Source organism: Nematolebias whitei, chromosome 21 (genome assembly GCF_014905685.2).
Source record: "Nematolebias whitei isolate Nwh7 chromosome 21, NemWhi1, whole genome shotgun sequence".
Lineage (NCBI taxonomy): Eukaryota > Metazoa > Chordata > Actinopteri > Cyprinodontiformes > Rivulidae > Nematolebias > Nematolebias whitei.
In genome coordinates, this window is record NC_056518.1 from 30,778,361 (window position 1) to 30,792,401 (window position 14,041).

General features: G+C 44.4%; 1 protein-coding gene across 1 annotated transcript in view; it reads right to left on the minus strand.

The window, feature by feature from the left end:
• Positions 1-8,179, minus strand: part of LOC119427229 (rho GTPase-activating protein 5-like) — a 10,359-nt gene extending 2,180 nt beyond the window's left edge. The window contains exons 1-4 of the mRNA XM_037694810.1: positions 8,149-8,179; positions 6,297-6,374; positions 2,798-2,929; positions 33-138 (exon numbers count right to left, since the gene is read on the minus strand). Of these exons, the coding sequence (XP_037550738.1) occupies positions 33-138; positions 2,798-2,929; positions 6,297-6,374; positions 8,149-8,179 (347 nt within the window). The remainder of the gene's footprint in view (positions 1-32; positions 139-2,797; positions 2,930-6,296; positions 6,375-8,148) is intronic.
• Between the last annotated feature and the right edge of the window lie 5,862 nt (positions 8,180-14,041).

Sequence of the window (14,041 nt, forward strand, 5' to 3'; positions counted from 1 at the left end):
TATTTACCTGTCCGTGTGTGTGTGTTATTTACCTGTTCAAGTGTGTGATGATGTATTTGAAGACCTGGTAGTTGACAGAGGGGAACTTCTTCACAATCTCTCGTAGGACCTGAACGCGCTCGATGTAGTCCACGATTTCTGACACACAGAGGGAGACAGAAGGTGGATCATTAATGTTCTGGACTTCCTCTCTTGGTTCTTGTAGACGTTGCACATGTCACCAAACAGGCTGAAGGAACCGAAGAAGTCTTTTGGATCAGAGGTGGAACGTCTTTAGGAGCAACAGAAGGAGTCCTGTCGTCTTCTCCTGAACCACTGAGGATCCAGGAGTTCTCCTACATCACAAAAGGCTGAGATGGAGCCAGGAGCAGCTGGAGATACGAGCTGCTGTGATGAGTCCAACAACTCCTGTCCTGTCTCATGTCCTGCAGCATCGTTAGAAGCTGCAGGCCTGAAGCAGCCGAAGGTTTACACTTAAAACAAATTAAAGCTGATGTGACCTCGGAGCTTCTACCTTCAGCTGTCAGAACTAAACCTGACCATACAGAGACACGACAAAGGTGTCAGGGCCGGTGGGAGACAGCTGGACACGCACACACAAAGAAACACACATACACACACCATCAATCATCTTAATGAGCAGCCAACGTCAGAACCTGACAATCTAATGGCTCTCAGAGGTCAAAGGTCAATGATCCATGTTGTCACAGCTGGAGTCAGTTCACCACAATGAAACGCTTTCATCTGTTTTATCAATAAGTTATCGGTCCTTCTACAGAACCACTAACAGTTCTGTCCTTCTACAGAACCACCAAGGGTTCTGGTCATCTACAGAACCACAGGTAGAGAAGGAGGGGAACCAATCGGATCAGTGGCTGAATGACAGCCGAAAACTTGAAGCTGAAAAATTAAATTAAAAACAAGCAGAACAAAGCTACAGTTAGCATACCTATAGCTAAAACGTGAAAATAGCTAAACAAATATGTAAAAGCTAAAGTTCAAAATCACAATTTCTTACAATAAAATTTAAAAAGTGTAGCAAAGTTAAATATTAACTCATCACTAAAATGAGCAGAAGAGTTTGATATACGAGGAGTTAAAACAGCTGAAGTTTGGTGCTGAAAGGCAGAAAAATTAACTCTAAACAGAAAAAATAAAACAATTTTTTTTGTTTTATTTTTACTGAATCTGTTTTTCTGCCCCTTGTTTTGGACCGAGTCAGAACTTTGCTGAGAACCAGATGAAACTGATTTTCATTTATATCTTGAGACGTTTTTAACCATAAAATCTCTAAAAGTGCAGCCTGAGAGCAGCAGAGGGAGGAGGAGGAGGAGTGCCGCCTCCTTCTTCATCCTTCAGAGTATTTCGGCTTCATTAATCTGCGGTTGTCAGCCTGGTTTTTCTCAGCAGCAGCTAAAAGATGAGCCGAGCGTCTGACAGCATCCCGAGGCTGGAAAAAGCCTCTTAAGTGTGAACGATGAAGAGGAAGTGTGGAGCTCTGCAGAGATGAAGACGTGTGCCACCAGGCAGGATGAAGGTCACTCGAGGAGGCGCCGGTGTCGCTTTCAGAGCGCCCGTTTTTAAAACTTTAGCCTTTTTCTGCTGTTTACGGCTTGTAAGACTGTATCTTCATCACTTTGTTTCCCGTCTCCACAAACGTTTTATCCATCGTTTTAATATCCTCCTGTTTTCAGCGTTTATTGTTTTACTCGTTGTTTGTTTTTGTGCTTTCTTGTCATTTCTTCACTTTTTGACGTTCAGGACTTTGGTCAACGGTTGTTTTCAAAAGGCTTTATTCCGTAAAAACACTTAAATCTTGGTTCACTCTGTTCCCACCTTGTCACAGCTAGGATTTATTCAGCTGGACTCCACTTCAGGAATGACTTGGACCAGTTTTTATTTATTATTTATCATCAGAGATGTTTTTAGACCCGGATGTTTTCTGTTAAAGAGGAGCTCCCAAATGGGTCCAAATTCATCTCTCGGTTCTGGAAACACATTTGACAACTAGTCAGTACTTTTAGAGGTTTCACGACTGACGTCTGAGACTCCTCGGTCAAGCCGTGAAACTAAACCGGGATTGACTGCAGAGAGAAAACAACAAACTGCAGACGAAACAAAAACACTTAAAAAAAAAAAGACACTTAAACCTCACAGGCTGGAATGTGTCAGTGTCTTCAGTAGTAGTAATACGTAGGCGTCATGTTTTCTGAGTATTTTGTGTCTAACTCGTCGCAGCTCAGACAGAAACTACCTTGAAGTCACCTGTGACGTAGCGTGACGGGACCTCCCAGCTTGTAGCTCCGCCCTGACCCGATCCAGGAGAGTCATGGCAGGGCGGACTGTAGCCGTTGGCGTCACCGTCGTAAGGATGTGCTGCTAGAGTTTACAGCAGGAAAAACCTCTTGGTTATTTCTCTACTGTGAGACGAGCCACGCTCTACGAGTCGTGAGAACGAAGGTGGTCATCGAGAGGTCGGAAGTGTCTTCGTGCTTCATGTATTAAATTCATTTTTAGATTAGACCAAAGGATTGTCTGAGTGGATTCTATTTTTATTCAGATGAAAAGTTTTCCAGCTCTGTGCCTCCTTAAAACGAGCGGATCTAATTCAATTCAAAAACACTTTATTAATCCCAAAGGGAATAATAAATAATAAACAACAATAAGAACATTCACTCCATGAAATAAAGAGGCTGTTTCACGTTTCATCACCTTCAGAGACTCTAACTGGTTCTTGTCCTCTGAGCGCAGCAGAAAAGAAGAGTTCAGGGAACAATGATGTAACTGAGGATCTTACTTGAAGCCTCCAGCAGCTCCGGGTGCAGGCTGTACGGGATCAGCGGGTCGGGCAGGTCAGCAAAGAAGGCCTTCAGCGCTCCGGCGACGGCGTTCACCGCCACGTCCATGGCCATGAAGTCGATGCTGTGATCTGGGAGGAGAGAGAGACGGTGAGGAGCAGAACCACCGGGACGGGTTCAGGAGGACCACTTCACGCTGTTATTTTAAACCCAGGGTTTTATTTCTGACAGTACAAGAAACCTGAAGACATCCTGCAGGACTGTCAGGTCCATGGTGACCAGAACCTGGACGGTCAAACTGTGGAGGTGGAGACAGTGATCCTTAAATCGCAGCCTCTGCTGAGGCAATCATCTGCTGATCAGCAGAGCCGAGGCGGTCCGTTCTGGAGGAGAAAGCAGAGCCCTCTTTGATATGGAGGTTGTTGGGTCCAACCACCGGCTCAACTGGGGACGACTGACAGAGGCCAAACTTTCACAAACCCTCACAGTCCAGGACCGACACCCACCACCCCCGATGAAGATGGCGATGAAGCACCTTGAGGAAGAAGCAGCTGATGAGACTCAGGTGCTGCCTGGGCACGTTTCAAACTGAGGCACACGTCGGGTCGGTGTCTCAACTTCGTGCCAAGCCGGTCCGGTTGCGTGACGTTACAGGAACCTCGGATGAGGTCACGCTGACTGTGTTCCCAATGCGAGACTCAGGGAACAGGTGTTACAAAAGTACCCTGAAGTTTAGTGTCGATGCTTCTGTTCGAGTGGAGATCAGCAGCAGACGAGTCTCTGAGGTCAAAGGTTATCAGGTTACATCAATCCTTCTGACTGATCAGAACATGTTTACAGATCAAACTCTGTTTTCTCCTCTGGTCCAGGTTCTGAGAACATCTCTTGATTTAAAACAAAAGGTGTATTTGGATCTTGGCTCAGTGTTTGGGTACAGTAAACTCCACATTTCAAAGGTTAAAATAAAACAACACAAGATAAAAGTCAGACGTGTGTAAGTTCAGTTTCTGCCACACGACATGACAGATGAAGAGGAGGAGGAGGAAGACCGAGCCTGAGGGAAGATGAGTCAGCCGTCACGGCAAAGTTACAGAAAAAAACTTGACATCTCTCAGAATCCCTTTGTAGAAATGTGTAATTTCCTAACTGTACTACCATGTGTTTACTGTTTACTGTGTGTTGTTGTTTTTATTTGTGCTCCTGGATCAGGACCCAAACATTCAGCAGGTCACCACAAAGACCCGTCGTGTGGACAGGAGCAGTGATTTCTGAATAATCGAGTCTCGTAACATTGCCGCAACCATTTACAGCCTTTCTGCTAGAGGCACACCAAGTAGTTTTTCCAGTCGTCACAACACCGACCCCACCCCGACGCCCACACACCCCCCAGGAGAGAAATAAACACAACTCGGCTAGTGTGGTTAGCTTTAGCACCTGTAGCTCCTGTGTGGGCTTTACGCTGCAGGACTGAGGCTGAGGAAGCATTAACTAACCGCGACGCCAAACTGAGTGGACACGGACAAACAGGAAATGGTTCTGAATCGTAAAGCAGCAGCTTAGCGCTCGTTAAGATGCGTCTTCTGCTTCTGAACAGGTTGTTGAGCGCTGCAGGAGGAAACGAAGAAACGAGCAGGAATCACTGCAAGTTGGTCTGTTTGTAGCTGAAAGGTGAGGGGGCGTGGCTTGACATAACCCAACAGGGGGCAGGGTTAGACATAAACTTACAGGGGGCGGGGTTAGACATAACCTTACGGGGCATGGTTAGACAGGCCTCACAGTGGGTGGAGTTAGACATAACTTTAAAAGGGGCGGAGTTAGACAGACCTCAACAGGGGGCGGGGTAAGACAGGACCCAACAGGGGGCAGGGTTAGACAAACTTACAGGGGGCTGAGTTAGACATAACCTTAAAAGGGGCGGAGTTAGACAGACCTCAACAGGGGGCGGGGTTAGACATAAACTTACAGGGGGCTGGGTTAGACATTACCTTAAAAGGGGCGGGGTTAGACACGACCCTACAGGGGGCGGGGTAAGACAGGACCCAACAGCGGGTGAGGTAGAGAGTGGTGAAGGCTGCACAGAAGTCTGTTCCAATCAGTCTCCCCACCATCACAGACATCTACACCTCCAGATGCAGGAAGAGGGCCACCTGCATCATGAAGGACCCCACTCACCCAGCACACACACTTTTTGCCTCGCTCCCCTCAGGAAGGAGGTTGAGGAGCATTAAGTGTAGAACCACTAGACTGAGGAACAGCTTCTACCCTGAGGCTGTTCGACTCACGAATCTCTAACCAGAATAATCACATCATGTTGCTGATTTATTTCATGCTGCTGTGTTCATTCATACTCATCTGCTCAAACGTGTTCGTGCTGCTGTTCGGTGTATTGTTTTTATACTATTAATGCTTAGTGTGTTTTTAGTTTTAACGTTTTTCTTAGTTCATGTCTTAGATCTTTTTACTGTTTTTCTTTCACATCTTATACTTTTGTTGGATGGAACTGGGACACAGTGCACACAATTTTGTTCCACCCCATGTACCACGTGTGGTGTGCATGACAAATAAAGAAGCTTGAATCTTTGTAAGACAGGATTAAACTGGACTAAACAAGAGACGGGGTCGAATATTTAAAGAAATTATATAATCTTATCATAATTAGCAACAAATCCACGGAGGATAAAATGTACATCCCTGTTTTTATGCATCATGCTAGTCTGAGCCAACCCTCTTTATTTTTTAAATAATTTCCAAACGTGAGGTTTTACATCCTAACACTGTGTCAGTGTCGGTCACCTGACTCATTTTTACTGGAACCTTTTTAATACTGAATAATGCGAGAGCTGAAGGAACACACCTTAGTGCCAGTGAGGTTAAATTATAAGTTTTTAAAGTGGTGAATTTTATCCCATGTTTGCTTGAACACTGTTATTTAAATATTCATGTTGGGTATAAAGTTACTGGGACATGAGTTACTGTAGCTGGGACCTTTTACCGTTTTCCATCTGGATGCGTTTATTTTTTTAACCCAAACTGTAAAATATAAACCAAATGAAACCCAGGCTTACATTTGGTTTTCTTTGTTTTACAAAAGAAGGGTTTATGAATCTAAAGAGCTACACAATGTGATTTACTGGGGGTTAAAGACATGTTAGGCGACATATCTCATGTTTAACTGCCCACACGCTGCGCCACGTGAAGTAACTTGTGCCTGTGATGACTTTATTTATTCTAGCAGCCATTTTGGCAGCTCACCAGGCATCGTGTGCAGGCTGGACCCATGCGTTGGTGTGGTCAGGTGCGCAATCGCTCCACTGGAGGCTGAATTTATTGGACTTCACACATGAGCTGCTCCATTTCAAAGAAGGGTTCTTAAACAGCAGAGTTTGGGTTTATGGGAGCATAATTCAGGTTTACATTCAGCAGAAACAAGAACCAGCTGAACTTTTCCAAAGGTTGGTTTCTGAGGTTCTGATGAGTGCAGGCAGCCGAGTGTTTTACCTTGATCGAATTGTTTCTGCAAGTTGTCCTGGTCCGTCTTGTTGCCGCAGACCCGGTACAGACCCTCCGTCGTCAGACCTGTGAACAGATGAGAAATGTGCTCAGTAGCTGATCTGAGAGACTTCATGGTTAAAACATTTGACTAAAACACGCCAGAATTAAGGCTCAAAGCAGAACAAACGTCTCAGTTTTAGCTGTAACTGATGAAAATGTGGTTTGTTTCAACGAGCCTGTGAGGTGGTGATGAAAACACGGTTCTGATAGAAAGACGAGGCTGCAACAGAAGCTGCATCCTGGTCCACGCTGAGCCATCGGACCGGTGAAAACGAGCTAGCAGGATCAGCAGCGCACGTCTGTTTCATTATTGGGTTATCAGCTGAAGGAAACTTTAACGCAGAACGCCATTTTTCAGCAAAAACCTGATCCAGTTTTCTGCTCAAAAGAAACATTGTGGGTTCATATCATTAGTGTTTGCAGGAAACGCAAAACACTCCGTTTTTCCTGCCGAGAGCCACAGCTACAGTTTCCTCCTCCTCCTGCTCCTTCAGGAGCATCAGCAGATCAGGTTTTTATTTCCTCGTCTGTAAACATTTTCTCCTGTCGGTCAGGACGGAGCCAGCTGGCTGCTGTCATCGAGTCGGCTCCGACGTCATTAACGCCATCAGGAGAACACAACGCGCAGAAAACCCACGGGGGCTGTGGTTCAGAACCGGAGCTGCTCACAAGGTCGTCCACGCTGCAGCAAGGTGTGTGTGTGTGTGTGTGTGAGCGTGCATGTGTGTGTGCAGAGGCAGCTAAGCAGAAACTGTATTATGTAAATTCAGCTTTAATGGATTCATGTAAATGTGTGTCAGCTGTGAGCAGGAGGTGTGTGTGTGTTGAGTGTGGGAGTGTGTAAAGGAGTGTGTGTGTCTGAGTGTGTGTTTGTTGGGTTTGTTGTGAACATATGTTTAGAATAAAATAGAAATACTTCGGCTCGCTTCCTAAAAATATGTATAAATATCTGATTCAAGCAGCTTTTTGGCTAAATAACCTGAGTGTAATGAGGAACCCACTTGACCCACTTTGCCAACTGAAGTGTGTGTGTGTGTGTGTGTTGATGTGTGTGTGTGTTGATGTGTGTGTGTGTGTGTGTGTGTTGATGTGTGTGTGTTCAGTCAGCAGAAATGTAAGCTGCAGTTAAACAGCGAGCCCCGCTGCTGCTGCTGCACATTAAACGTGTTCAGATTAAAGCGTTCACAACCCAAAACCTCCACTTTCGGCCCGATCAGACATTTATATCAAACAAATTACACGGCAGAGCAGCGACCCGTCAACGAGTTCCTCAGAGGCACGCTCGTGCACCGCTCGTGCGCACTCTGGTTGCTCCTGATCTGCTTTTATTGTGCGGTTTGGTGTTAAACGGCCATCTGCACATTAGGACATCGACCGCAGAAACCCTAACTCACGGGGCGAACGGTTCCTGACTCAGAACTTTATTGGCTCAGAAGCCAGAACCACCTTTAAAAGGCTCCAACAGAAACGTTAGTTACAGGTTTGAGTTGGTTTAAATAACCCACGTTTTCATTTTGAACAAAGCGGCTGCAGAGCGCAGCAGTTATCTGTTAGCGCCGTACGTTTCAACCTGTGGGAATGAGAATAAATCTGTCCTGAACTTGAACCTGACTCGGAACATAAAGCTGCTGACTCGCTGAACTGACACCAGACGACTTCATGAGGTGGTTCCGTTAACGGTGGAACTTCTCTCCACTTTTAAAAAGTACAAGTGTGAATGTTTGAGGCGCTCTTACTTCTCACCAAACAGGCCCATCCTATTATTGTTTATGCCCATGATGCTCTTCTGCTCCCTCACATCTCTCTGTATGCCAGCAGTTCGTTACCATGGCGACACCACCACAAGCACCTGCAGTTGTACCGGGGCTGTCCCGGCACTACGCTCTCAGACCGCTTCAGGACACAGCTAAGAGGTAGAAGACCATACACCACCACTAGACATTTGATCAGGCTCATCACCCCACCCCCACTTCAAACCTACCTGCCCACTCAGCTCTGTGACTACCTCCCACATCGGCTCAGAGGTGTAAGAGCAGCTGGTTGACTTCAAACCCTATGATGCCACAACACCAACTGCAGGGCTGGAAATCCAGACAAGCTCAGGAACCCACAGGTGACAGAACTACAACACGGTGTAAAAAAACTAAACAAGCAGTATGCAAATGTCCCCCATCGCTGAAGGATTTGAATAGTGAATGTTTGTAGTTCTGGACATGAATGTTTTTCTGGACTGGATTCAACAAAGAATGAAGTAAACCTAAATGTTTTTGGTGCAAAATATTCAAGTGGAGGAGTTACTCTTTGGAGAAGAACAGAGCGAGGTTTTTGTTTTAAGAAGTTTTATCCATCACCAAAAGCAATGGTGGAGCCGAGCGGGGGCGCAATGGTGGCCTTGGCCACCTTACATTACCCCACCCCAAAGGGCCACCCCAATCGTTTGTGGAAACTATACTTTTAAGCAATATAAAAAGTAGAAAGCATAGTTTCCTTAAATAATTGGGGGAGGAAGGAATCAGGCATTTTGACTGGGGGTTTGGGGGTTTATATATGGTAGTAGCCATTTTGAATTTTGACGTAGCAACCCAACTTTCAATAGAGAGCTTTCTTACGCCTAGATGCAGCCCCAGATCATAATGAAAGTCTGAACCTGATTTATTTTCCAAGTTATCGTGCTCACAACGTGCACGGATGAATGGATGGACAAATTTCCCCTCACAACAAGATACAACAATCGAGCAAAGGAAGAGGAAAAACACGGTCTTAACAACATAAATGGGCTCAGGATTGAACTGAAGCTTAAACAGGAAGCAGAAAACAAAGTTAATGACAAAGTTTTTATATCAAACTTTAACCTTTTAATTCTGAGTGAAAAACTTTTCTTTGTGATGATACGAGCCTGAAGAACAGAGTTCATTTACTTCAGTTTTATATTGTTTTGCAAATTGTTTTTTAAGAGTAAAAATTAGTAAATGTAAAATTACTCTTCAGTTTATTGTCGTTAAATGTGTTTATTTTTTATGCTTTTATACTAAACAAATATTGTGAGTCAGAGTTTTTAACTTTAATAAATTCTATAAACTGTTTTGAAGTTGTTTTTAAGTATTTACCATTTTATTTTGGTGTTAATCTGTAGAGGATGTAGTGATGCAACACAAGAGGCTCATATTTCCTATTTCAGAGTGTGAAGTGAACGCAGCACCATTCATCAACTGAATCTGAACCCTCCAACAGGCTTTTTACCAAATGTCACCACCTCGTCCACCCCTGTCCATTCTGGGGACGGGCAGGTTTCCAAGCAGGACACAACACAACACACATGCACACGCACACACGCACATCGGACCTGAGGGAAAGGAAACCAGCAGCAGGGTTCATGTTTGCATTCTGGTATCTGATGAAAACCAATATGATCTCACATCCTCACAGTTACTGCATCGCTGTCATGACTCTTCATCGTCATCGTTCCATATCTTATCTGTCCGAGCTGCTTCACACACACGCGCGCACACACACACACAGACTGACACACCCTCTACACAGGTTTGTCTGGTCGTCTGTAGATCTCATTTTATTGCTCTGATGAACAACCAGCAGGAAACAGGAAGCTGCTCCGATGAGCAAAAGTCAACGACTGGCTATTTTTAATTCTTATTTCACTGGTCAGTCACTCTGTCACTCTCACTCACACACACACACACACACACACACTCAATCTAATAGACAAAACTGCAGCTCAATGAAAGTTTGTCAGACTAAATCCACAAGAAAGAATGAATCCAATGCTGCTCAGCAAACAGAAAAGACTGAAGGTAAATAATTTAGGTTCTGATTATTGAATTAATTATTATTAAAGTGAATTATTGCTAGTCTGATGTTTATAACCCGGCAGAGACAAACTGGGAACATGTTTATTTAAACCTTATTCTCGTTACAATAATGGCTTTAAGAAGCTGACATGAAGGTCCTGACAGCAGGAAGGTAATGAGATTACAGGCAGAGGAGCCGAGCATAAGTAATCTGATTATTTACATGGAGGGGTCTATTTTATTAAGGACAGAAACGTTGCTATAACCGCGAGAGTTAATTTTCCCAGTACTTGCAGACACTTGAACCCTTATTACAAAACAATATGGCCACTAAGATGAGAGGCATAACAGCAGCGGGTTGACTTCAGATTTTAAATAAATCACACAGAAATGAGTTCAACTAAGAATCAAGGCTACAAATGTAACTCATAAAATTTAATTTCCTGGAATGGACAAAAATGTCCCAAACGAATTCTTATCCATTTAAGAATGAGACCTAAACACCAATCTTAAAAAATACCAGCACTTGTTTTGTTCTCTGAAGCAGTTCATTATAGCTAATCATTTCCTGAAAATGAAAATTAATGCGTTGATAAAGAGCTCATTTGTCCCAGCGGACTGTAAATGCAGCGTTTCTCTCCATCTTCAGGTGTGCAGGAAGTGACTTCAGGTGAGCACTTTTTAAATCTTTGTTCTTCTTTTAACTTTCCCTCTGCCTCAGTAAACGCACACAGAGGGCTGCTGGAGTCATCAGGTTCTCTGTTAATTTAATGACTGGACCGCCACACAACCACGGGTCAATATAAATCAATACAAAGCAGGGAGAGTGTGTGTGTGTGTATGATTGAATATGTGGTCACCACGGGTAACGAGGTCCAGACCCAGTCCTGCAGCTCACTTTCAGCCTGACATCTTTACGCTTGGCTGGAATTTTTCTGTGAACACGTGCACACTTTTAACCCGAGTTTCATCACGTGCACAGTTTTATTAAGGTTCTTTAGGAGGTCCAGCACTTCAACAGCTGCAGTTCCACTAAAGAGACTTATTACACAGATAGACCCACTGATCCCACCTCCTCTGGTTGCTGGACCGGTTCACAGTCTGTCATGTTGGATTTTTGGAACCAGAGTCTGTGCACTAGTGATGTGGGGCTTTAAGCCCCGCCCACTCCCCCACAAACAGTCATGGTGTCACATGACCTCTCTTTAAGCAACATGAAACTAATTACAGTTGAGAGTGTTAGAAAGATGAATAAACAACTCAAGAGCCACAGCTGAAAAACATAATCTGAGGTGTCACCAACAACAGTTCCTGAAGGGGGCGGGGCTTCACACTTGTACTGGAACCAGCCGACAGTCCCGTTCCAGCTTGAACTTCTGGGCCCAAGTCTCTGATCGCAGACCATTTGTCATTTACTGAACTAGACATTAGCATTAGCATTCGGACACTAACAGAGTCAGGGTTTTGGTTCTGATGCTAACATCGGTCGCCAGGTCATGAAGGAAGTGTAACGAGGTCCTGGTGGAGCATGGCGGCAGAGAGCTCATGATGTGGGTCGTGTGCATGGACGTAAAGCAGGACTGATCACGCCTGCCTTGTGCTGAAGCTACGACCTCACCACGCTCACACAACCGAACGATGTAAATCACTTCTGAATTAATCTGTCACTAAAACGAGTCATTCATCACATGACTGCTCACATGAACACACACACACACACACACACACACAATAACACTGCGTTTAGGAAAGACAAAGTGATGACAGAGACAAGAAGAGATGCTGAAAAAAAAGAGATGAGGATGAAAGAAAAATGTCACGTAAAGTAAAATATCTTAAAAACTATAAAAGAAAAAAATACTAAAACTCACAGCAAACATCTCCTGCATGAGCCGAATGTTTTGATGTGCAAACAGCTAAAATAATGGTATGGGGGGCAGGGGGGATGAAAAGAGGACAGGTGAGATGGAGGAGAGAGGGAGGAGCTTAAACGAGGCAGAAAGAATCAAACAACATGGCTGACTAAACAGCCTCCAGAGAGCTTCATCAAAGTCACCGCAGCATCAGAAACTGAGTCTGAGGGTGCACGTGCGTGTGCATGTGGTGTGTGTGAGGTCACAACTTGTCCGTCGCAGCAGGACATGAACAATCCCATTAGCTTAAAGGACCTTTCCACTTTTCTTTGTCATTCCAAGCTTCTCACAAATTAAATTTTCTGTTTTTAATCCGAGCTTCCAGCCTGGCTTCTTGTTTTGGACCTTAAAGGGACAGTTCAGCCATTTTCCCCTGCTGTCGACTGCCTCTTGAAACAAGTTCGGTCTCTAAAAGTTCAGAGCAGTTTCTGTGCTTTTTGTTTCACAAATCTAACCCCACCAGCAGTTTCTCATTGAGGTCATTTAGGTGTCTTTTTATGGTTTTTATGAGTTAAAAAAGCTTTTTGGGTTAAGTTTGTCAGGAATTTCATGATATTCCTGCTGAAGAAACCATGTAAGGTAAAACAGAAAGCAAAACCTTTAAACATTGTAAAGAGCCGTAGTGGGTTTAAGACAGCAGTCAGCTGTGGAGGTGGGCCCAATCTGACGAGGAGTTTTTATGGCCCAAATGTTAAATCACCAATCAAAGCTCGCTTACTGCTCTGAAGGTTCTGTTCAACAAAGACAGCTTTCTGAACACGTACATAAAAAAAGGCATGTTCTGTCTTTTTCTTTTGTTCTGAACAGTAAAGCGGGTCCTACAGTCCAAGTGTCACATTTAGAAACTGAAGCATCTGTTTGAAACCCGAGTGTTTGTTTTTTTGTTCCGTTGATCCAAACGTGACAGAAAATAAATCTCCCACCGTGGAGAAGATGCAAATGTGCTCTCATTCATAGCAGCGCTGATCAGCAGTGATCAACATGGTGTCAGAACAGGACCGGCTCCGTACATCGGTACTGTTCAAACCCATAGTCCTTACTGGGTCCGTTTCAAACTGTGCAGGGTTTGTTCAGTTTACCCGCGTGCACGGACATGGGCCCACGTGTTCGCCCGAGGCGTCAGAATCATCAGAGGGAGGGTTAAAGAAAGGGAAAGAAGGGCAACATAAGGGCGTTTTACAACAAACGCAAGCGTGGACTGCTCACACACACACACACACACACACACACACACATGCACATACACACATGTGCACGCACACGCATACACACAGCCCATTACAGCAGATGACTGCCTTGGAGCCAGGTGGCATAACATTAGCCTCTTACTCACCCTTTTGTCTCCGTCTCTCTGCACAGTCTGCCCTCCAGACACACACACATACACATGCACACACACACACACACACACACACACACACACACACACCTGAAGGTTTGTTAGGTGTGTTTTCTTACGCACACAGTGCTCTGAGTTTCCTTTCTTGTTGATCCAACAAACAAGAAAATAAATGCAGTAAATGAAAACTAAATGAGCACGCAGCACCCGTCTCTGAGGGATTGAATGGTGAAAGTTTGTAGTTTTGGAGATGATTGTTTTTCTGGACTGGAACTGAACAGAGAATGAAGTAAACCTAAATTGTTTTTAGTGCGAGATATTCAAGTGGAGGGGTTATTCTGTGGAGAAGAATGGAGGGAGTTTTATTTTTATTTATCTTTTGCCTGAGGCAGAGCAGAATGACGGATCCTGGAGAGTGGAGGGAGCAGTTTTATCCACCACCAGGTGCAGTGGAGGAGCCAGAGGGTGGCCAATGGTGGCCTTGGCCCCATGAATTAATCTTTGGCCACCCCAATCGTTTTAGGAAAATATCATTTTAAACAAAACAAAAAGTAGAACGCATAGTTTCCTCAACAACCATGGGTGGTCAGTTCACATTATATTACATTAATATATTATAATTAATACAATTAA